This window comes from Oryctolagus cuniculus, chromosome 7 (assembly GCF_051225735.1).
Source record: "Oryctolagus cuniculus isolate XC-2025 breed Fujian yellow rabbit chromosome 7, ASM5122573v1, whole genome shotgun sequence".
Classification (NCBI taxonomy): domain Eukaryota; kingdom Metazoa; phylum Chordata; class Mammalia; order Lagomorpha; family Leporidae; genus Oryctolagus; species Oryctolagus cuniculus.
The window spans coordinates 152,247,211-152,269,797 of record NC_142873.1 but is presented as its reverse complement, the minus strand read 5'-3'; the positions used below and the strand labels follow the sequence as shown (position 1 = coordinate 152,269,797).

The following is a 22,587-nucleotide window of genomic DNA, read 5'->3' as shown; positions in this document are numbered from 1 at the left end:
CCAATCCTGCTTAAGTCCTTTGATTTTACATTCATTATTTCCATCAGATCATTCCTAATCCAGGAAAGATTTTTCCAAGCAGGAGGTAGTAGCTGACTAGTCTTTCTGATCACAAGAAATGAAAAGAACATAGCGCAATGCCTTGGAACCAACTGATCTCAGCTTGGATCGCAACTCCATCACATCCAGGATGTAGGATGTTGGGCAAATAACTTCTCTAAATATCAATTTCCCAATGAATAAAAAGGAGATACCAACAATATTTACCTGATAGGTTATGTGAAGATCAAGACAGATAAACCCATGCTAATGCCCAACACACAGCAAGGAGACTCCAAAAAAAGGAAAGTGCCATAAACAGGCCGGGAGGGAGGGAAGCAGTACTACTAGTAGTAATAGTGACAGCATTATCCACAGGTACTCTCGTTCACTCACCGAGTGTATTCGCCTTGCACCTACTAGAGCCAATAGCCAAAACAGCAGCAAAGCCATGCAGCTTCTCCTTGGAAGGTTTTTCAGTGGTTCCCTCTTCACTAAAGTTCTGCAGCAAATAGGCTCTGAAGAAAAAAAGGGGGCGGGGGAGGGGGGTAGGTGAAGCCACAGAAACTTGATCCCATCATAGCTAGGAGGCACTAACTCTAGACAAGCTGAAAACTTGCACCTCAGTTCACTATTAAACACAGTTGAGAGTACCAATAATCCAGACAAGACAAGCTCCAGGGGGCAAAAATGTGGTCTGTTTTGCTCACTGTTGCATCTGAAGCACTTAGAAAAGCACCTAACGTTTCAGGCACTCATACTTACTGTTTATGTTTACTGCTCATACTTGTTAAAAACCTTGCCACCTGACGGCCCTCTCTCTACTTCAAGGCATTCACACTAAAACACACAGTTACATTTTGCAAAGATCCAGGCCTCTGTGAGCATGAAAACCCCACAGAAGAGGGGCTCAACAGTGAGGTCTGACAGGGACCAGGTATAGGAAATGGGCTTAAGAAAGGTCAGATGAAAAATGCTACAAACAGAAGCCACTGCTCAGCTCTACTAAATTGCTGTCCTGTGGGAAGTCAAGCCTAGTGTTGCTACTTCTTCCAATTCAAAAAATGCCAAAAAAGTTTCAAATAGTCTCCCAATTTTCTTTTTTAAGATTTAGATATACTTATTTGAAAGGCACAATGACAGAAAGAGATGATGGGAGAGACAGAAAAAGATTTTCTATCTAGTGGTTTATTTATTTTTTTACAGATTTATTCACTAGGTTAAGAGGGAGAGTAAGAAAGAGAAAGGGGAGGCGGAGATGTGAAAGTGAGTAAAGCCACAGCCTGCAACACCAGCAACCCATATGGTTATCCTGGCTGCTCCACTTCTAATCCTGCTCTCTGGTAACTGCCTGGGAAGTAGAAGAAAAAGGCCCAAGTACTTGGGCCCCTGCCTCCCATGTGGGAGACCCAGAAGCAGCTCCTGGCTTCTGGATTCAGCCTGGCCCGGTCTTGCCTGCTGTAGCCATCTGGGGAGTGAACCAGCATATCAAAGATATCTCTCTGTCTCTCCCTCTCACTCTGTAACCATTTCAAATAAACATTTACAAAAAAATAAAAAAGAGGGAGAGAAGTATCTTCTGTTAGTTTTTTTAAGATGTATTAATTTACTTATCTAAAAGACAGTGACTAAGACAGAAAGTTCTTCTATCCATTGGTTTTAACATCTTTTTAAACTGAATTTTAAAATATTTAAACATGCAGGCCAAAGTCTACAGGACACATAATCTGCAATGTCTGTTACAGGAAGAGCTGAAATTCCAACCAATAACTCATTCAGAATGTTTTCAGCTAACTACATATCATGAAACTTCAAAAGCATTTAAAGAGCTTCATCTCAGTAACAGAAATGATAGTGTTTAGGAGAACTACATTATCTTTCTTTGTACCCTACAAGTAAAGTGCCAGAAAATATTTAAAGAATTATAAAAACTGAACTTCCTCCTGAACTACCTAAAAATCCCCTCATCAGGTTCCCATTCAAATTGGAGAAGAAAACATTATACCCAGTGCGGAGGGGAAGGAGATGGGGGGTACAGAATGGGACCCTATGCTGATGAAAAGAAAGTGTAAACTGAGTCACTGGGCCATGGGCCCAGTGACGGGTTGCTGCCGTGTCGGGTGGGCAGTCCAGCACACCTGGTGAATGATGCATAGGTGTCAATGAGCTGCAGCGTGGCTGGAAGGAGATTCTTGGTAATCTCAGATGATTTCTGAGGATCGGTCTCAGCAGCCATCTTAGAAAAATGCTCATCCAATGAGACCTGGACCTTGGAGATGGCAGCGTCCAGGGTGTAAATGGACTGCAGGCTGGGAATTTCATGGAGCTGCAAGATGGTGGTGCAGTCGATGCTACAGAACGACGAGATCTTTAAAAATAGCCAAGATACTAATTAGTGATCACAAAAGGCTGTAGTAGGAGCCAAGTTCTATCACTACAATTCCAACAATAACATACCTGTCGAGCAAAGTATTCCTCTACAATTTCAACATCGTACTTCACTGAGCTACACTTGGTAGAGGCCAGTTCTATGAGAGAGCCAGCATGATCCATCTTCATCCCCTGTTTGATAAGGTGATCCTATTTGGACAGCGAGAAGAAATGACTTAGGAGACAGAGTCCAAAGCTTTCGTTATCTTTAATTTAAAAGTTCCAATAAGCACAGACACTTTGGCTTTGAATACCCCACGGCAGCAAGTTCTGTGTTCCACTGAGGTACCTTTATCCAGCTGACATAGGAGCTGATCCTGAGGCGGGAAGACCATCGCAGGGTGTGTAAGATGTCACATTCACTCATCTCAGGAGAGTTCATGGCCAACTGATTCATGTAAGTCTTTGATGGTGGCAAAATTCCTAGGATCCTCCATAATATTAAGAAGTAATACTGAAGGGCACAGGCCTCCTGGAAGCAACAAAAGGAGCAGGCACAGAATCAGCATTTGTATTCTCCACTGTTTACAATCCCAAAGGCTTTTTGAAGACAATTTTGGCTACCCAATGATATGCCAAGTAACCAAAACAGAGCAGGACCTTCTGCTTGCTAGGCTCTCAATCATCCAGCCCTCCTGTGGCCTACAATTGCTGTGAGGACTTCCACAAATGCAAGAACACTTCAAAATGTTCATGGAAAAATGGAATTAAAAGATAAGCTTATTTTAGTGGAAAAAAATTTGAAATCATGCAGTTTTTTTATAATATATATTTTGCATTAACTTTTTGAAGTCCTCTCATAGAGACACTCACTGAAAGGACCATACAAAATCTCAGGGACGGGGATTTAGCATGACAGTTAAGACACCATTTGTGATGCCTGCATCTCATATCAAAGTGCCTGAGTTCAATTCCCAGCTCTACTCCTGAGCCCAGCTTCTTGCTAATGTGCACCCTGACAGGCAGCAGGTGATGGCCCGGCCACCCACTTGGGAGACCTGGACTGAGTTCCTGGCTGCTGCAGGCATTTGGGGACTGAACCAGAGAATGGAAGATCTCTTTCTCTGCTTTTCAAATAAATTATATACATAACTTTTTAAAAAACAGTTTAAGTAAAAACGTGAGGGTTTTTTATATTTTTTAAAGATTTATTTTATTTATTTGAAACGCACAGTTACAAAGAGAAAGAGAGGGAGAGGCACAGAGAGGATGGTGGGAGGGAAGGGGAGAAGGGGAGAAAGAGAAACAGAGAGAGAGATTATTTTTCATCCACTGGTTCACTCTCCAAAAAGCCGCAAGGGCCGGGGCTGGGCCAAATCAAAGCCAGGAGCTTCTTCCAGGTCATCCACTTAGCCATCTTCTGCTTGCTTTCCCAGGCACATTAGCAGGAATGTGGATCAGAAGTGGAACAACTGGATCTCAAAGTGGCACCTACATGGGATGCCAACGCTGCAGGAAGCAGCTTAACCAATTACAGCAAAACGCTGGCCCCAAGGCTTTCATTATCACAAATCAATCAGTGCCCATGGGAGATACAGTATTTCAAGGTTATTAGCTCTCAACGTCATACTTCTCTCAGCACTAACCAAAAAAAAAAAAAAAAAAAAAAAAAGGAAAAATGATGAAATTATTTGTGAAGTGAAAATAACCAACCAAATGACCCAGAAACACCACAGCATTCAATAAACTGATTAGATCCCAGAAGGAAATTTCTGAGAGAATCATCAAACCCTACCACACACAGCCCACACTCACGCGGGGACTTGCTGGTCTTACCAGGGCTGTCACATTCTTGTTTTCCTTCCTCCTGACCGTGTCAAGCTGGGACCCAGCTGCAAGCAGGGCTGTGAGGGCAGTGTAAAGCTCGTCGTATTTAACAAGCTTGGAGAAAAGCACATCACATGCCTAACAGCAAGCAAGAAAGAAACATTTCTCATTTTTTTTTTTTTTTTTTTTTTTTTTTTTTTTTGACAGGCAGAGTGGACAGTGAGAGAGAGAGACAGAGAGAAAGGTCTTCCTTTTGCCGTTGGTTCACCCTCCAATGGCCGCCGCGGCCAGCGCGCTGCGGCTGGCGCACCGCGCTGATCCGATGGCAGGAGCCAGGAGCCAGGTGCTTTTCCTGGTCTCCCATGGGGTGCAGGGCCCAAGCACCTGGGCCATCCTCCACTGCACTCCTTGGCCACAGCAGAGGGCTGGCCTGGAAGAGGGGCAACCGGGACAGAATCCGGCGCCCCGACCGGGACTAGAACCCGGTGTGCCGGCGCCGCTAGGCGGAGGATTAGCCTAGTGAGCCGCGGCGCCGGCCCATTTCTCATTTTTTAAAACATTTTTTCCTGCTACCTATGCTTGAACGCTCAATCTCATGACTGACAAAACAGCCCATTAATTATCCTTAATTTCTCCTTGCAGCAGATTCTAACTCTGGGGCTTCACTCAGCCAGTGAGCTACTCTAAGCACACAACCTCAGGCTTTAGAATAACAGTGAGGAATCTCCTTCTGTCCATTAATATATTTGCACATGACAAGTGCTAACTTAGGACAATCTTCAGAAATAATGCATGAAGGGTGTTAACCATCAGAAAGGATGACCCTACAGGAAAAATACAGCTCAGCAAATAAATCTCAAAATACATTTTCCTTTTAGAATAAGCTGAAATCCTAGTACAGGCCAAATTCCCTCATTACAAAAGCTAAATCATTCCCTCTCCCCTTGATAGCCTGATCTTACTGGAGACTACCCAAACAATTTATAAAATGGAGCTTTGAAATTTCTGGTACCACAGAATCAAGCCGGTTCAAATCATCCTCTGAGGCTTCTGGGGACAGGACACAGTAGAATCTGGGTTGTGGGACTGCATCTGAAAAGCAGTAAGAATGGTTTCATTTCTCTGCCAAACAAGTATAAACTGTAAAATCTATGAAAATACTTCCAAATAAGACTTCTCAAAGTTGGCACTACTGAGATGTGGGGCCAAGATAATTCTTTGCTGAGAGATCCGTCCCGTGCGGTACAGACCGAACAGCATCCCTGGCTTCTACCCAGTGAAAGCTGGAAGCACTCCCCGAGCTGACACAACCAGTGATGTCTCCAGACATTGCCAAGTCACCTGAACTGGGACAAAACCCATCCCAGCTGAGAACCACAGCTATAGGAGCTAACCAATATGCTCTACAATCAGGATAACTACAAAATTCTATCATTAAACTGAACGCATTAAACCTTAATGCTATTTGTTTCCTCAATAAGAAATGAGCTTGTTAAGGTATGACTGTAAACTCATAGTAAGGCTTCATCAAAGTTTCTACAAAATACAGTTAACATCCAATAACCCTCAGGCTGAGAGCAAATACACACTGAAAATGAAAACAAGAAGTAGCTGGTTACAAGAAAGGAAGGCTACAGTTTGAGAGCACATGCTGGAGAGAACACCGTGTTCCCATTATTTCCACAAGTCTGTCACCAACACATGAAGGAAAGCTGAGTTGTGGTCAGAACCACAACTCTAAGAGAAACTGAGGAAAATTAAATTTATTTACCAAAAGTGGCAAGAATCCATGTACAAGGAATCTTAATTATTACTGCCACATTTTTACAAATAAATTTGGAGCATATGGGAGTCAATTCCTAAGAACATCTTGAATCTACAGGTACATTAGAGACACCCAGAGAGCAGACTATAGCAGGTGGGCAAAGATCCTCTAGCCATCTCCCAGTTTAAAATTCAGCCCTGCCAAAGTGAACCAGTAAGTCATTTTCTTGGTGACTCCTTCTTTCTTACCTGAAGAAAAATGCTTAGCCCAGTTTTCTTCTACCTCTTTAAACCCATGGTAGAGAGGCGTGGTTGCCCGGCGGCTGTTGCTGTCCTGGGATCCACTTGCCCACCCATAAGGAGGACTCAGCAGGTTATGCTGCACCTTTTAAAACAGAAATTACACAAATTAAGAAAGATACACAGTCACTATGCTACTTTCCACTCCAGCCATGATAATCAATTGGTAGGTATCAAAGCATGAGACACTCACAAACCAAAAGAAAAAACTGAAAAGCATTTCCACTTCTGGAAAGCATTTTTTGATGGAGCACAGAGGGAACAGTGCTCCAAGAAAACATTTTCAGAAATGCAGGTAACCCTTTAACTCACCCCCTCAAACCTCAACCAAACACTTTACTAATCCATACAATTTACTGCTTGGCCGTCCTTCAACCATTGAAGAATGTGATTCCTCTTCAGTATATTCAATAGGGATTGGTTCCAGGACCCGCAAGCATCCCAAACTGTGTAGATACTCAAGTTCTTTACATAAAATGGTGTAGGACCTGCAAACAACCTGTGCACATTCTTCAATAGACTTCAAATCATCTCTAGATTACTATCAAGACCTAACAAAGTGTAAGCAACATGCAGTTCTTACACTGTATTGTTTAGGGGGAAAAAAGTCCGCACATATGCAGTACAGATGTCTTTAAGTTTTTTGAGTATTTTGCTCCTCAAAAATTTTTGACACACAGATAGAGAATCTAGACATCCAGAGGATCGACCGTCCTCACTGGGGCCCAAGGCCATAGGCAAAACAAGGCCCCTCACAGGAACAAAGCCTATGTTCCAACATTAACAAACACATCAAAGCCAGCAATCTATCTGCGTCGGTCATGGCTAAACATCAAGTGCAAGCAACTTCTACAAGTCTCAGTAGTTTCCGTAAGCCGCCACCAACCCTGGAAAGGAAAGGTGAGCAACTCATGTTGGCTTTGGACCATGAAAGATTCAACGAAGAACAAAGTTTTTGAAACCAGTAAAGCAAACAGAATGTGTTGACCTGTACCTGCTCAAACAGATAAACAGGGGCTTTGGAGTACTGATGAAGTAGGTAATCAAAGATCAACAGGAGGCGGGCCAGGATGAGAGGCACGGAGCGCATCTGAGCATCCATGTGGCCACTCAGCTCCTGGATAATCTGGACAAAGAGGGTGAATACGGTGCGCCGGCCCTGCTCGGTGAAGTTGTGGAAGATGAGGAGCAGCAGCTGCAGGTGCTCTACGTTCAAGTCCTCTGTCTCACTGGGCACCACACCTTGCAGGGCATTCTGCTTCATTGTAGACAAAAATCTACCATGAGAAAACAGAAAAGAGTTACTAAGTCAAGTGCTAGAATTAAGCTTCTTAAACCCAGGCTTTAAGATAAAAAACACAAAAGGGAAGAAATTTACATGGTAAAAAGAACACAAAGAGATAAGTTTTGGCAACAAAAAAGTTAGATTTGGCCATAAAACATGTCTAAGAACTGCTCAGCTCTCAACTGTGGCTACGGCAGTTGATGTGTGATGACGGGAAGACCAGGAATCACTCCCAAAAGTGCTGCTGCTGCTGCTTTGTAACAGGTAAATACATGCAGAAAGAACCAATTTGATGACTTTTCCCTACACTTTGATTCTCTAAATATAATTCTAGGGACCAGAGCTGTGCTGTAGCAGGTAATGCCGCCACCACAGTGCCGACAACACATATGGGCGCCAGTTCTAGTCCCGGCTGCTCCACTTCCAATCCAGCTCTCTACTATGACCTGGGAAAGCAGTAGAAGATGGCCCAAGTCCTTGGGCCCCTGTGTAAGTAAAATGGTGCCATCTTCCTAAGCCCAGCCCAGCTTACTAGAAGTCAGATGACCAAATAGCCCAATCACAAGTGTCAGCTCCACCCCCACCCTAGCAGGACTTGCCGCTCCCCCTTCCTTAACTCCACAAAGCTGTGTAACACCTGTTTTCCCAGTACAGGCTGTTGTTCTCTCTGTGCACGGGGAGGCAGCCTGTCAGGTTTCCCCCACCTGACAATAAGCCTTTTCCCTTACTCTGGTGTTTGGTGTGTTTTGTGGTGGCCTTTCCTTTCACCCTGCACCCGAGTGGGAGACCCAGAAGAAGCTCCTGGCTTCGGATTGGCACAGCTCTGGCCATTTCAACCAACTGGGGAGTGAACCAGCGGATGAAAGACCTCAATCTCTCTGCCTCTCCTTCTCTCTTTGTGCAACTTTCAAGTAACATAAATCTTCAAAAAAAAGTAATTCTAGTTTCAAGAGTTTATGCTAACATTAAAAGCACTGCATAATAGTCAAAAATAACACAGTATATTATCAAACTATAAAAGAGAAATTATACAATTCAGAGAACTTATCAGAACAGGTTTTCTGAAGAAAAAAAAAAAAACCAGCCAATTCTCTGCACTGCCTTTGGAAACTATGAAAAACATCTGTGTTTAAAAAGGGGCTCCTTTTTCTGTACAACAGCATCCCCAATCCCAGCCTCCCATTCCCATCCTCTCTGCCTTTTTGCAAGATTCCACCAGGAAAAATTTATTTGGGTAGCTGGCATTCAAGGAGGTTTATGATTTCTCAAATCCAGCATTAGAGCTATTTGATCCTAGAATGGAGAATAGAAAAGCAAAGCCTTTTAGGAAAACAAACTGCTTTGAAGACTACTAACCATGGAAACAAAAATGGCAAATACAGGTCCATCTAAGGAGGATTTGTATGATTAATCTGAGCTTCCCCCAAGGGAAAAATTTCTTTAAAATTTATCCAAAAAGTCAATCTAAATGGATTCATGCTGAAAGTAAAACCAAGGACAGGGTTTTCTTCCCTCTCTTTCAAAAATATCAGGTCAAGATAAAATTGGTTATGTTTAAGATCCAGGCCCTATCTAATGATGATCATCAAATCCCTCACATGTAATAGGAACATTCTTTATTAAATCGTAATCAACATACTTCTTTTTTAACAGCACATCTTCCTGCACCTCGCCCTTCACACATCCATCGTCCCCATGCAAAATACTTATGATCACAGTAAGATCTCAAAGCCAAAGATAACTACAAAGAAGTCAAACAGATGTTTTTAAAAAGTACAAAACCAGCAGGCGCTGCGACTCACTAGGCTAATCCTCTGCCTGTGGCGCCGGCACCCTGGGTTCTAGTCCCAGTCGAGGCGCCAGATTCTGTTCCAGTTGCCCCTCTTCCAGGCCAGCTCTCTGCTGTGGCCCGGGAAGGAGTGGAGGATGGCCCAAGTGCTTGGACCCTGCACCCCATGGGAGACCAGGAGAAGCACCTGGCTCCTGGCTATGGATCAGCGCAGTGCACCAGCCGTAGTGACCATTTTGGGGGTAAACCAATGGAAGGAAGAACTTTTTCTCTCTCTCTCTCTCTGTCTCTCTCTCTCTCTCACTAACTCTGCCTGTCAAAAAATAAAAATAAAAAAATAAAAAAAGTACAAAACCTTCTATGTAGACTTTCTCTTGGAGTTTCCTTACCTGTCCCACACTTTCAGGCATTCAGGGACGTCAGGGTCACCTTGGGTGCCAGCTTTATGCTGCCAGAGGAGCAGGAGACGTGAAAGCACGGAGAGGCCTTGAGGGTGGATGTACAAGGGCCAAGGGCCGTCAGCAAAAGGAGCGACACCCAGCTGCTGCAACAGGGTATTCTGATATGAAAGAAAACAACAAGGTCAAAAGGTTATTCCTGCTCTCTAATGTCCACTATTTTAATACAAGATGGAGTACATTAAAGAACAAAGGACCCAGATTCAGATTTAGAAGTGGTCTGCAGAAACATGGAAAAAAGCACAAATAAAAAATTACTAATCTGGGCCGGCGCCGCGGCTCACTAGGCTAATCCTCCGCCTAGCGGCGCCGGCACACCGGGTTCTAGTCCCGGTCGGGGCGCCGGATTCTGACCCGGTTGCCCCTCTTCCAGGCCAGCCCTCTGCTGTGGCCCGGGAGTGCAGGGGAGGATGGCCCAGGTGCTTGGGCCCTGCACCCCATGGGAGACCAGGAAAAAGCACCTGGCTCCTGGCTCCTGCCACAGGATCGGCGCGGTGCGCCGGCCGCAGCGTGCCGGCCGCGGCGGCCATTGGAGGGTGAACCAACGGCAAAAAGGAAGACCTTTCTCTCTGTCTCTCTCTCTCACTGTCCACTCTGCCTGTCCAAAAAAAAAAAAAAAAAAAAAAAAAAAAAAAAAAAAATTACTAATCTGGCCGGCGCCGTGGCTCACCAGGCTAATCCTCCGTCTTGCAGCACCGGCACACCGGGTTCTAGTCCTGGTCGGGGCGCCGGATTCTGTCCCGGTTGCCCCTCTTCCAGGGAGTGCAGTGGAGGATGGCCCAAATGCTTGGGCCCTGCATCCCATGGGAGACCAGGATAAGTACCTGGCTCCTGCCATCGGATCAGCGCGGTGCACGGGCCGCAGTGCGCCGGCAGCAGCAGCCATTAGAGGGTGAACCAACGGCAAAGGAAGACCTTTCTCTCTGTTTCTCTCTCTCACTGTCCACTCTGCCTGCCAAAAATAAAAAAAAATAAAATAAAATAAAATTACTAATCTAACCCCATGAAATGAGCTTCTGAAGGGGGAGAAATGCATTTAAACAGCAGAATCAGGATAATTTTCCAAAGACACAAAACATGAAAAATTGGTGCCTTAGAAAGAAAACTTCTGGCCGGCGCCGTGGCTCAATAGGCTAATCCTCCGCCTTGCAGCGCCGGCACACCGGGTTCTAGTCCCGGTCGGGGCGCCGGATTCTGTCCCGGTTGCCCCTCTTCCAGGCCAGCTCTCTGCTATGGCCAGGGAGTGCAGTGGAGGATGGCCCAAGTGCTTGGGCCCTGCACCCGCATGGGAGACCAGGAAAAGCACGTGGCTCCTGGCTTCAGATCAGCGCAATGCGCCGGCCGCAGCGGCCATTGGAGGGTGAACCAACGGCAAAAAAAAGGAAGACCTTTCTTTCTGTCTCTCTCTCTCACTATCCACTCTGCCTGTCAAAAATAAAAAATAAAATAAAAAATAAAAAAAAGAAAGAAAACTTCTTTAAAACATTAAGATTTTATTTATTTGAAAGGCAGACTGACAGAGATGGTGTTAGAGGAAGAGGGGGAGGGAGAGAGAGATTCACTAAAAATACTAATCATAAATTTTTATTACAGGCACTCCACAAATGCCTATAACAGCAGAGGTTGGACCAGGCTGAAGCCAGGAACTCCATCCAGGTCTCCCATGTGGGTAGCAGGAAGCCACGTACCTGACCACCATCTGCGGCCTCCCAGGTGAGTTAGAAGGAAGCTGCATCAGAAGCATGAAGGAGCCAACACTTGAACTAAGCGCTCCAATACAGGATACGTAAATCTCAAGTGGCAGCTTAACCCACTGTGCTACAACGCCCATCTCCAAAAGAAAACTTCTTAAGCAATTGCAATAATTGACAGTTTTTCTTTCAGAATCAGTCACATAATACACATAAAACCCAAAACGGGGAGATCCAACAACTTGTATTAACCATATTAGCAGGGAAATTTTGCCTGTGTGATGTCAAGGCATCTAGAACTAATCAAGATTCTTCTTTGCCTCCAGTTGTAGCATGTCTTTCAAATGAGCTTCACTTTCAAATGAGCTCTGTTGTATCTCAACTACAACTTATCTTCTCAAACACACGCACACAGAGATCAGCAGGATGCCAACGGAAAACCAGACAAATCTGTGCTTTCTCACTTGGCTTCAGAAGACACAAATCATGGTTACCTCAGGATGCAGGATAAATTTCCAAGCCTGCCAAATTAATTTATATTCTTATAAAACGTCCTTGATGACCCCATTCCTTGGAAATATTACTTCAAAATATAGCAGATCTCAAGAGTGGTTTCCATACATTGAATAGTCACTCCTGGCCTAGCCCTAAGCTAAGCACTACTCAAACATGATCACTTCCAACACACAAGACGGTATCAGGAGGTAGATATAATATGTTACTCATAACTCATATTTATGTATGCATATCTCTTGGTTTGAAAATTGACCTTCCACTCCCTCCAAGGCTCATTAGCAGGAGGGTGGATCATAAGCATAGAGTAGCCACGACTTCGGTCAGGCACTACAAAATAAATGTGGGTGACCCAAGCAGCAGCTTAATCCACTACACCACAATGGAATGGCCACCCTTGTAATACATTTTTTTTTAAAGATTTATTTATTTATTTGCAAGTCAGAGTTACACAGATAGAGAAGGGGGTGGGGGGGGGAGGTCTTCCATCCACAGGTTCACTCCCCAATTGGATGCAACGGCCAGAGCTGCACCCATCTGAAGCCAGGAGCCAGGAGATTCTTCCAGGTCTCCCATATGGGTGCAGGGGCCCAAGGACTTGGGCCATCTTTTATTGCTTTCCCAGGCCAGAGCAAAGAGCTGGATTGGAAGTGGAGCAGCCGGGACTTGAACCAGTGCCCATATGGGATGCCGGCACTGCAGGCAGCAGCTTTTACCTGCTATACCACAGCACTGGCCCCTGTAATATATTTTTAAGTGAGGGTTTTAGGGCCGGTGCTGTGGCATAGCGGGTAAAGCCACTGCCTTCAGTGCTGGTATCCCATATGGGTATCGGTTCAAATCCCTGCTGCTCCACTTCTGATCCAGCTCTCTGCTATGGCCCAAGGACCACCTGCACCTGCATGGGAGACCTGGAAGAAGCTCCTGGCTCCTGGATTTGGATCGGCCCAGCTCCGGCCGCTGCGGCCATTTGGGGAGTCAACCAGCCGGATGAGAGTGCTCTCTCTGCCTCTTTGTAACTCTATCAAATAGATAAACAAATCTTAAAAAAAAAAAAAAGGTATAAAATGGAATCCAGGGGTCAGCATTGCAGTGTAGCAGGTTAGGCCACTGACAGCAGTGCTGGCATCCCATATGGACATCAGGTGGAGTCCCGGCTGCTCCACTGCTGATCCAGCTCCCTGCTAATGGCCTGGGAAAGCAGCAGTCCTGGGAAAGCAGCAGAAGATGGCCCAAATACTTGGGTCCCTCCACTCATGTAGGAGACCCAGATGGAGTTCCAGGCTCCCGGCTTTGGCCTGGCCCAGCCCCTGGCCATGTCAGGACAGTGGTTGGAAGATCTTTCTCTCTGTCATATTGTCTCTCAAATAAAATAAATCTTTTTTTTTTTTTTTTTTTTAAGATGATAGCGGCCAGCACTGTGGTATAATGTTGCCTGCAATGCCACATCCAATATGGGTGCCAGTACCCATGTGGGAGACCTGGAAGAAGCTCCTGGCTCCGGCCTGGCGTAGCCCTGGTTATTGCAGCCATTTGAGGAATGAACCAGCTGATGAAGATCTCTCTCTCTCTCTTTTAATAAATCCAATGTTTCCTACCACCAAACTAACTCTCCTTCCTGACTCGTTTCCATCAATGACAATTGCATCCCTCCAGTCTTAGTTTTAATCCCAATGATTACCTATTAATACTCTTTTCTCTCCATGACCTTCAACACATTCAATAATTTGCCATGATTTCTGCACTAAGTCCTTTATCCATATCATATCTCACCTTTTCCTCGTAATCCCATATAATTCTAGCTAACATTTCTTTTTCTTTTTTTTTTTTTTTAAAGATTTGTTTATTTATTTTAAAGTCAGAGTTACACAGAGAGGAGAGGCAGAGAGAGGTCGGTCTTCCATTCGCTGATTCACTCCCCAGATGGCCGCAATGGCTAAAGCTGCGCCGATCTGAAGCCATGAGCCAGGAGCTTCTTCCGGGTCTCCCACATGGGTGCAGGAGCCCAAGGACCTGGGCCATCTTCTACTGCTTTCCCAAGCCTTAGTAAAGAGATGGCTCGGAAGTGGAGCAACTGGGACACTTGAACCAGCGCCCACATGGATGCCTAAACTGCAGGCGGAGGCTTTCCCTGCTATTCCACAGCCCCTGTCCCCCTCCTCCCAAGCACCTTATAAAAAAGCTTTTTCTGTGGAGAAATATCATAAGATAAATTTTCCCATTTTAACATGCACAGTTCTGTAGCACCTGAGTACATATATGATTATTATGGAACCTTCACCATCATCTATCTCTGGACCCTTTTTTCATCTTTACCTGAAACTGTATGCCTGTTAAACACAAATTCCCCATTTCCCCTCCCCCAAGACCTGGGAACTTCAATTCAACCTCTCTCTATGCATATGACTACTCTAAGTTCCTCATGTAATGAAATCACACAGCATTTACCTTGACTAGGAAACTTCATGGAGCATCATGTGTTCAAGAGTCAGCCATGACAGGGCCAGAATTGTGGCACAGTAGGTAAAGCCTCCACCTGTGACACAGGCATCCATATGGGCACCAGTTTGAATTACAGCTGCTCCATTTCTGACCCAGCTCCCTGCTAATGCACTTGGGAAAGTAGTGGAAGATGGCTCAAGTGCTTGGGCCCCTACATCTATGTAGGAGACCTGAGAGAGGCTCCTGGCTCCTGGCTTAGGCCTGACCCAGCCCTAGCTCTGTCTCTGTCTCTCCCTCTAACTCTGCCCTTCAAGTAAAATAAAAAATAAATCTAAGAGAAAGAAAAGGTTCAACTGTGTTGTAGCATGTTGTGGGGAGCAGCCCGGACTGGACTGAGTTACTGGAATTAAGACTTGTTCTATGCATCTGCTCTCCCACAATATGGCGCTGGGAGAGAAGTAAACAGCTTCCGCACAGCTGCCTCCAGTTCAATCAATAAACTGTAGGACTTGCTCCTGATTGGAGGAGAGCAGCGTACTCGGCGTGTGGGCAGCCGAGTTAGGATTGGCAGAGGAGGACTATAAAGGAGGAGAGAGACGACATGCACCGGGGAACATCTAAGGGGAACATCTGAAAGAACACCTGTGCAGCCCCCAGAGAGCCGGCCGGCGGTGTGCCGCTCCCCTGCGGAAGTGGGGAATGTGGCCAGGGGGAACTGCCCTTCCACGGAGGTGGAAGGGATAGTAGCCAACCCGGGAAGAACCAGCAGCAAACCCGGGGAGGGCCGAGCAGACGAAAGAACAGCGCAGGGTCCTGTGTCGTTCCTCCACGAAGAGGGGGAGCGACAGCATGTGTCAAAATTTCTTTCCTTTTGAGTAAGAGCAACATTCATTGGATGGATGTGCCATATTTTGTTTATCTATTTAAATGCCTGCAAACACTTGGGTTGTCTCCACCTTCTGGCTGTTCTGAATACTACTACTATGTATGTTTCTTTACTTGTTTTCTTCTCCTTGAAGAACCTGAACATGGGTATACAAATATCCACTCAAGTCCCTGCATTCACTCCTTTTGGGTATTCAAGTGGGACTGCTGAATAACATGCAGTTATTTATTCATGGAACTGCCAAGTCCCTTTTCCACAGTGACTACATCACTTGACCTTCCCACCAGCAAAGCACAGGTATCATCCCCAATACTCACTTTGAATCTGGCTTTTTCTGGAACAGCCACCCCAACGGGGGTGAGGTGGTATCTCATTGGGATTTTGAGCTAGGCATTATTTTAGACACTTTCATGCCTGCCCACTCCTTGAAAGCTTCCAATTTCACCATAAGAAGAGCAAAGGAGTGGGGATTCCACCCTTCAGCGCTCACAGTTTACTGTGATGTTGCCTATCCCACCCTTCAGATGGCTCTTTGTTTCATCAAGAACAAGCCAGATAGGGTAAAAGACTGCAAATCAAGTCTTTCAAAGGGTTTTGTCCCTGCCTTGTAACAGAATGTCAAGTTTTTTTCTTTCCCAAAACTGTGCTTAAAATCCCCCGTACCCTTCCATGCCACTCCAGCTGGGGGTCTTTGACTCTCTTCTTGCTTCCAAATCTCAAAAAATAAATAAACAAAAATAAACACCTTCATGTCCTAATTCACTGACACCAGTTACTGACTTCCTTTTTACCCAGAGTCCATCCTATTTCTAAACTAACCTTACAGAAGCACAGCCCAGTGGCTCTCCACGATTTCAGTTCCTTTGTATGGATCTCAGGAATCTTTATAATCTTTATAATTCCAAGGTACTCTGTAGCCTCTCAGTCCATGTGAAACCCTTCTATCATGCAGCCCCTACTTTCCTGGCTTCTGCCCTTCATTCTCTACTTGGCCTGCCAACAGTACTCATCTCCCCCAGGCCCATGCCACAGCTTCTCTAAAGGCCCACCTTCCCCAGCTCCATGTGCTAGCACCAGCACTCTCCTTTCTCTGTCACTTCCTACTCCATTTTTGCACATGGGCACACAGCAGATTCTATATTAAATTAACCATTTTGGGGGGCCAGTATTGTGACTCAGCAGGGTTAAGCTTCAGTCTGCAATGTAGGCATCATATATGGACACTGTTTCAAGTTCCAGCTGCTCCATTTCCAATCCAGCTCCCTGCTAATGGCCTAGGACAGCAGTGGAAGGTGGCCCAAGTCCTTGGACTCCTGCACCCATGTGGGAGATCCAGTTGGACTTCTAGGCTCCTGGGTTTGGCTTGGCCCAGGCCGTGCCATTGTGGACATTTGGGCAGTGAACCAGCAGATCAAAGATCTGCATCTCTCCTTCTCACTCTGCCTTTCAAATGAATAAATATGTTTATAAATAATAAAATCAATAACTTATCTGTGTACCTACCAAACTGTATTCCTGGACAATAGGATTTTTGTTTCATCTATATTTAGCAGGGTACTTTGCTACTAGGACATTAATATCAACTAAAGAGAGTAGTGAGAGAGACTTCGATCAAGAAACATAGCAACCAGTAACAACAAAAAGAACTTAGTTACCTGTCCACCTTACTATTATTAGACAAATTCATGAAAAGAACAGAGAGGCCACACTAAGTATATCTCTCCCACAGTCTTTCAGCAGAAAGCTCACCTACTAAAGACACCTGAAAGTCATCAATGACTTTCAATTTCTTCTCTAGATACCAAGTAATCCTACAGTTCTTCCTGAGAATTCTAGTCCTTTACTGACCTGACAGCTGAAAACAACATTTAAGATGTAACTTCTGGCCGGCGCCGCGGCTCACTAGGCTAATCCTCCACCTAGCGGCGCCGGCACACTGGGTTCTAGTCCCGGTCGGGGCACCGGAATCTGTCCCAGTTGCCCCTCTTCCAGGCCAGCTCTCTGGTGTGGCCCGGGAGTGCAGTGGAGGATGGCCCAAGTGCTTGGGCCCTGCACCCCATGGGAGACCAGGAGAAGCACCTGGCTCCTGCCTTTGGATCAGCATGGTGTGCCGGCCACAGTGTGCCGGCCATGGCAGCCATTGGAGGGTGAACCAACGGCAAAGGAAGACCTTTCTCACTGTCTCTCTCTCACTATCCACTCTGCCTGTCAACAACAACAACAAAAAAAGATATAACTTCTAATCGTCTACTTTCACAGGTTGAGATACACTTTATTAAACCCCCTTGGAGGATATTGTGTATGTGCGCGTGTGTGTGTATACACTGCACATGCTTGGAAAAAAGAACATGCAAGGTCAGGGAATTCAATGGCAGATGACAAGATTACACATACTATCCTTTACTTTCTTCCATCATAGCAAAGACATTTGGGGGAAGAATTTATAATCCCATGTTTATAGACAGAATGAAAAGGGATGTTTCCATATCATCAGTAGTTAACAGTAACCATGATGCACACCCACACCAAGATCTGTGAAATTTTTTTTAAATGCTAAAACAGTAATGTCATAATAGCAGTTTTAAGTACTGCAATTTGCTAAAGAAAAATACTACTTCCGTGTTGTTTGGGCGAGTCTAGACAGGAAAGTCCAAAGTCTATGAAATTTGAAGCTTCCCTAAACAAACTAAGAGCTGGGAAAGGAGCTGATAACTTTGACAGGGCACTACGACACTGAATATGCAGTCTAAGAAGTCCTGCAGGCTATATACAACTGAAGTAGTTTCTCCTTTCTTAAAAAAATGTATTTATTTTCATCTATATGAAAAGCTGAATCACGGGGGGTAGGGGGGTAGAGAGAGAGAGAGAGAGAGAGAGAGAGAGAGGTATTTTCCATCTACTGATTCACTCCTCACATAGGGAAAGCCAAGGCAGGAGCCAGGAGCCAGGAGCCTGGAGCCAGGAGCAAGGAACTCCATCCAGGTATCCCATGGAGGGCCAGGGGCCCAAAAGCTTCAGTAATCATCCGCTATTTTCCAGTGTGTACATTAGCAGGAAGCTGGTATCAAGGGCAGAACCCAGACTCAAATTCAGGCACTCCAATTTGGGATGCAGGGATCCCAACCAGCATCTTACCCGCTAGGCATAAACATTCCCTTTGTGCTGTTTCCTGATTCTGAGAATCCATGAAATAATCTTAAGAGTAAAAAAAATCTCAAAGTAGTTTCAAGGCAAACTACTGGAGACCTACCAAATTAAAGTCTATTAAAGGAAAGGTTCCAACTAGGAATACTCAGTTTTATTCAACTTCCCAGGAATCCCCTGGTACACTAAAGATTGAGGAACACTAACTTTAACATCTTAAGAAACTCATTATCAGGGCTGGCGCTGTGGCATAACGGGTAAGGCCGCCACCTGCACTGCCAGAATCCCATATAGGCACCGGTTCAAGTCTCGGCTGCTCCACTCTGATCCAGCTCTCTGCCACAGCCTGGGAAAGCACTAGAGGATGGCCTAACTCCTTGGGCCCCTGCACCTATGCAGGAGACCGAGGGGAGGCTCCTGGCTTCAGATCGGCGTAGCTCTGGCCGTTGTAGCCATCTAGGGAGTAAACCATCTGATGGAAGACCTCTCTGTCTCTCTGCCTCTGCCTCTCTGTAACTCTGACTTTTAAATAAATAAAAGAAAAAAAAAGTCATTGTCATTATTGCTAAATACTGACAGTTTGTGGATTCAAAAGGCTTCCACAGATTAGGCAGCTCATATCAACAGCCTTGGGTAGTCACTGACATCATACATAAGAGTGTTAATTGTTAAATTAACAACAGGATTCACTGTGCACTTACTTTCCATGCAGGACCTCTGTCCTCAATGAGTTGTATTATAATAGTTAACTGTAAAACTTGTTCTCAAACAGTTTTGTGGGTGTGTGTGTGAGTATGCACACAAACTGCTGAAATCTTTAAGTACAGAGTTGGTCTTCTGTATATAAAGTTAATTGAAAATGAATCTCGGGGCCAGCACTGTGGTGTAGCAGATAAAGCCACCGCCAGCAGTGCTGGCATTCCACGTGGGCACCGGTTCAAGTCCTGGCTGCTCCTCTTCCGATCCAGCTCTCTGCTGTGACCTGAGAAAGCAGTAAAAGATGGCCCAAGTCCTTGGAACCCTGTACGTGTGTGGGAGACCCAGAGGAAGCTTCTGGCTCCTGGCTTCGGATCAGCATGGTTCTGGCCGTTGCAATCTATTGGAAAGTGAACCAGTGGATGGAAGACCTCTCTCTCTCTGTCTCTCCTTCTCTCTCTGTATAACTCTGGCTTTCAAATAAAATAATTTTAAAAAGAAAGAAAGAAAAATGAATCTTAATGGAGAATGGGACTGGGAATGGGAGAGAGAGGAGGAGGAGGGATGGGAGTGTGGGTGGGAGGCCAGGTATGGTGGGAAGAACAACTATATTCCTAAAGTTGCTGCTTAGGATGCCTAGGTCCCAGGCTGGAGTGTCTGTGTTAAGTCACAGTTACTCCTCACTTCTGATCCAACCTCCAGCAAATGTGGCTGGGGGGGCAGCAGATGATGGGACAAGTCCTCTGGGTCCTGTCACCAGGGTGGGAGATCTCAATGGACTTCCTGGCTCCAGGTTTCTGCCTGGCCCAACCCCTCCTGTTGCAGGCATTTGGGGAGATCCATCTCTCTCTCTCTTTTTTTTTTTTTTAAAGATTTATTTATTTGAAAGGCAGAGTTACAGAGAGGCAGAGAGAGAGAGAGAGAGAAAGGACTTCCATACGCTGGTTCACTCCCCAGATGTCTACATCAGGCAGAGCTGAGCCAATCCGAAGTCAGGAGGTCTCCCACACAGGTACAGGGGTCCAAGGATTTAGGCCATCTTTCACAGCTTTCCCATACACATTAGCAGGGAGCTGGATTGGAAGTGGAACCATGGGGACTCGAACCAGCATCTGTATGGGATGCCAGCACTGTAGGAGGTGGCTTTACTCGTTATGCCACAGCACCAACCCCTCTCTCTGCCTTTCAAATAAATTGATCGTTATTAAAAAAATATGACATTGCCAAATGCTGTGAGAGGGTGAGAATCCACATGATCTGACACATTGCTGCTGGGTTAAAAATAGGTGCAGCCATGCAGACAGCAGTCTGGCACTCTGCAACCTGGCAATTCCATGCCCAGCCACATTTGCAAGGGAAGCGCGTGTCTAGTGTAACAGGGACACACGCAGGAATGGTCACGGAGCTGCTGGAATAGCAATGAACACGGACACAATTCAAACGTCCATCAGTAGAAAAGGAAAAGATGAATACTGTGGTACAATCATAAACAAAACACGGTATCATCCAACAGTCCACACAAGAACTACAGAAGTTTACAAGGTGATCTTGGCAACTGATATTGTTACACAATAAAAAAACAAGACCTGAAAAGATTACACACTGCATGATGTCACCAGCTAGAAAAAACTGAATAAGCTGTTCTTCATGTAAGGAATATAGCTACATATGGAACTAAGGAAATGAGGAGCTTGTGATTTAGAATGCAAGACACCAGTTACCTAAGAAGGTAGAGAAACCATAAGACTGGAAATTCACAATCAAGGTCTAGATGTTTTTGATGTGGGTTTGCGGGTCAAAGTGTATATGAGAGCATTTTCTATAATTTAATTCTTTTAAAACAAATATTGCAATTTGTATATCTTCAATCAATTACTAATGGCATTGAACATATTTTCTTATGGCTTTTGGCTATTTATAGTTCTCTTATTCACTTTTCTACTAGCATAATCACTAGAAGTTTTTGTTTCTTTTTGGAGTTTTTCCTTTTCTTTACACTTACTGACTTGGGGGTAACAGGAACATTAACTTTTTCTTGAAATTATCTTAATTAAAGTACAGAGACCTCTAGAATAATCTCCCAATGTGTTTTCCAGTGAAGCAACTCAATGACCTACAAGCTTTCCCAAATACGAAGAACCAAAGCCTGTAGGAGCTGGTAGAAAAGGTTCTGAAAGACCAGCATTTGGGTGCAGAAGGTTAAGCTACTGCCTGCAAAACTGGCATCCCATATGAGCACCAGTTTGAGTCTCAGCTGTTTCCGATCTGATCCAGCTCCCTGCTAATGTGCCTGGGAAAGCAACAGAAGATGGCCAAAGTGCTTGGGCTCCTACCAGCCACATGGGATACCAGGATGGACTTCCAGGCTCCTGGCCTCGGTCTGGCCCAGCTTCAGCTGTTGTGGCCATCTGGGGAGTGAACCAGCAGATGGAAAATCAAACTATCTCTCCAACCACCCCCCACCCACCACATCCCTCCTTCTCTCTCTATAACTCTGCTTTCAAATAAGTAAATTTAGGGGCTGGTGTGCCAATTCGAGTCCTGGCTATTCCACTTCCAATCCAGCTCTCTGCTACGGTCTGGGAAAGCAGTGGAAAATGGCCCATGTCCTTAGGCCCCTCCACCCAGGTGGGAGACCCAGAAGAAGCTCCTGGCCCCTGGCTTCGGATCGGCACAGCTCCAGCCGTTGCAGCCAACTGGGGAGTGAACTAGCGGATGGAAGACCTATCTTTCTCTCTCTCTGCCTCTCCTTCTCTCTCTGTGTAACTCTGACTTTCAAATAAATAAATAAATCTAAAAAAAAGAAATACCCCCAAAAAATTAAAAATGAATAATTAAAAAAAAAGCCTCTTGGCCTACGTAGTCATCGTGCATACAAACCTGAAGGTTAGGGGACTGAAGGTCCGAAGTTACCAAGGAGTGGTTGAAGTGATACAGAGCAGCAGCAAACTCTTCATCTGATGAACCTTGAAGACAAAGGGAAGCCAATTATTCCTGCAGCTGACATAGCACACTGCCCTGCCAACAGCCAAGCCCCACTAGAAAAATCCCCACAGGCACACGTCATATCCACTGACCCTTCAATCCATCCTTGTCCACCTCCTTGATGATACTGGCCAGGGTGGCCATATGATGTTCTGACAGAGATACACTCAGATAGTTTCGGATAAAATTATTCCTAGAGTTCAGCATGGAAGAGGTGATGAAGTTCAAAATGTTGGAAGCCAGACCTAAGAACTAAAAGAAATGCATAAAAGTTCACATCAGTTATGAGTGCAAAGCTCCTACAAACCACAAATATTTGTAAGAAATACAAGATGCCGGAACCAGTGCTGTGGCACAGCGGGTTGAGTCGCAGCCTGCAATGCCGACATCACATATAT

General features: G+C 45.2%; 1 protein-coding gene across 13 annotated transcripts in view; it reads right to left on the bottom strand.

The window, feature by feature from the left end:
- The window catches only part of UBR4 (ubiquitin protein ligase E3 component n-recognin 4), a 158,502-nt gene that overhangs the window by 103,244 nt on the left and 32,671 nt on the right, over window positions 1-22,587 (bottom strand). For 10 of the 13 annotated variants that reach the window (XM_051858039.3, XM_089301426.1, XM_051858043.3 and 7 more), the window contains exons 16-27: window positions 22,282-22,441; window positions 22,085-22,170; window positions 21,538-21,612; window positions 9,764-9,933; window positions 7,295-7,577; window positions 6,250-6,385; window positions 5,249-5,328; window positions 4,246-4,374; window positions 2,759-2,941; window positions 2,497-2,619; window positions 2,178-2,407; window positions 436-557 (exon numbers count right to left, since the gene is read on the bottom strand). In XM_051858039.3, the coding sequence (XP_051713999.2) occupies window positions 436-557; window positions 2,178-2,407; window positions 2,497-2,619; window positions 2,759-2,941; window positions 4,246-4,374; window positions 5,249-5,328; window positions 6,250-6,385; window positions 7,295-7,577; window positions 9,764-9,933; window positions 21,538-21,612; window positions 22,085-22,170; window positions 22,282-22,441 (1,777 nt within the window). The remainder of the gene's footprint in view (window positions 1-435; window positions 558-2,177; window positions 2,408-2,496; window positions 2,620-2,758; window positions 2,942-4,245; window positions 4,375-5,248; window positions 5,329-6,249; window positions 6,386-7,294; window positions 7,578-9,763; window positions 9,934-21,537; window positions 21,613-22,084; window positions 22,171-22,281; window positions 22,442-22,587) is intronic. The other 3 variants (XM_051858041.3, XM_089301429.1, XM_008265791.5) reach the window with 1 other exon arrangement.